The sequence below is a fragment of the Octopus bimaculoides genome, chromosome 11 (genome assembly GCF_001194135.2).
Source record: "Octopus bimaculoides isolate UCB-OBI-ISO-001 chromosome 11, ASM119413v2, whole genome shotgun sequence".
In the NCBI taxonomy this organism is placed as follows: Eukaryota; Metazoa; Mollusca; class Cephalopoda; order Octopoda; family Octopodidae; genus Octopus; species Octopus bimaculoides.
The window spans coordinates 74,430,794-74,432,488 of record NC_068991.1 but is presented as its reverse complement, the minus strand read 5'-3'; the positions used below and the strand labels follow the sequence as shown (position 1 = coordinate 74,432,488).

At 39.8% G+C, this 1,695-nt stretch overlaps 2 protein-coding genes across 2 annotated transcripts in view; both read left to right on the top strand.

The window, feature by feature from the left end:
- LOC106867570 (solute carrier family 22 member 6) overlaps positions 1–1,695 on the top strand; it is a 68,537-nt gene that overhangs the window by 12,437 nt on the left and 54,405 nt on the right. The gene's annotated exons all lie outside the window — the stretch shown is intronic.
- The window catches only part of LOC106867566 (solute carrier family 22 member 21), a 16,928-nt gene continuing 16,447 nt past the window's right edge, over positions 1,215–1,695 (top strand). Inside the window, exon 1 of the mRNA XM_014912476.2 lies at positions 1,215–1,414. Within this exon, the coding sequence (XP_014767962.1) occupies positions 1,239–1,414 (176 nt within the window). The 5' untranslated portion in view covers positions 1,215–1,238. The remainder of the gene's footprint in view (positions 1,415–1,695) is intronic.

The following is a 1,695-nucleotide window of genomic DNA, read 5'->3' as shown; positions in this document are numbered from 1 at the left end:
TATATATATATATATATATATATATATATATATATCCTGTAAATACGTGTTTATATTATTGTGGGCGTCTAATATATAAACAGACATGTCAGAAGTAAATAGACACCCCATAAGACATCGTTTTAAGCTTATTTTAACTCGAAAAGTTATATATTTTTTATTAATTGGCATATTTATGTATCAAGTTCTGTATGTCACTGTTTAATCATGCCACAGACAAAATAAGGCTTGGAACTGGCCGAATTTCAAAGAGGCCGTATTGTGAGTCAGTCTGAAGGTGGATCTAGTCAGAGTAAAATAGCAGAAAAACCTTGGGATCTGACTTTCTACAGTTAATAGAGTGATTGTGCAATTCCCCAGGGAGGGCAGGGAATCCATATTACCTCGCCTAGATCGACCAGGGCCCTCTGACAAGACCCTTCGCTTTGTTAAATGAAGTGTGGAGGATAATCCTCGTTGCAAGTCCTCTGATATAGCAGAACAAGTTGATGTCAATCCCAGAACAGCTGTCAGATATCTCCACAAGCTTGGTTACTATGGCAGAGCAGCAAGAAGGAAGCCACTTCTTCGACCGGCCAATATCAAGCAGAGAAAAGATTGGGTCAGCGAGATGGTGGAGAGGCCACTAGCATTGGGACATTGTTATATTCTCTGATGAATCCAAATTTACTATATTTTCTGACAGTGGTCGATTGTGGGTCTGGAGTCCCTGTGATCAAGAATTTGACGTGAAAAGATTGCAGCCAACAGTGAAACACGGCAGCTATTCTGTGATGGTCTGGGGAGCAATTTGAAGTAATGGTCGATCAGAGTTGGTGGAGTGTGAAGGAAGCATAAACTCAAATGAATATTTGTCCATATTGTAGAAAATACTCCTTCAAGTCTTCTCCAGTGGTAAAGTGATTAAAGAAGAATCTTATTTATGGTAGATGGGGCTCCTTGTCACATGGCTAAAATGACCCAAGGCTGGTTGGAAGAGAATAGCATAAAATAGCTTCCATAGCCTAGCCAGTCACCAGATATGAACTTCTCTCGTTTTGCATGGAATCATATATACATATTTTGTATTTAATGTATTTAATATATTGAATATATTTAACGTGTCTAATTTGTTTATCCGCATAATTTCTTATTTATTTGCATATATATATATATATATATATATATATATATATATATGTGTGTGTGTACCAATGTTCCTATTCTAACAGGGCCTTTCTGTAGCAACTTACACTCTTATGTTGGAGCTTTTTCCGGTTTCGAGTCGTACGTTGATGAGCGGTTTGAGTGGTGTCACCTGGGGCCTGTGTGTCTTGCCCATTGCACCCGTTGCCTATCTGTTTCGTAACTACAGTTGGAGAATCAATAATATCGTCTATTCCAGCTGCCACGTCATGGCATTCTTCCAGTTGTGGTAAGATTGTTACGCTTTCTTTCCAGAATCAATTAACGCAGCAGAAAAAAAGACCTCTAACCATAGCCTCATTAATCACCACCCTCTTCCTCCGCCACCACCACCACCACTACCACCACCACCATCATCATCACCACTACTGCTACCATCAACATTACTTTTATCGTCATAGCTCTCATGATTGTCATCATCGACGTCGTAGTCGTCGTCTTCGACATCATCTTTATCGTTGCCATGGTCATTGTCACAATCGTCGTCGTCCTTCTCCTCCTCCTCCTCCT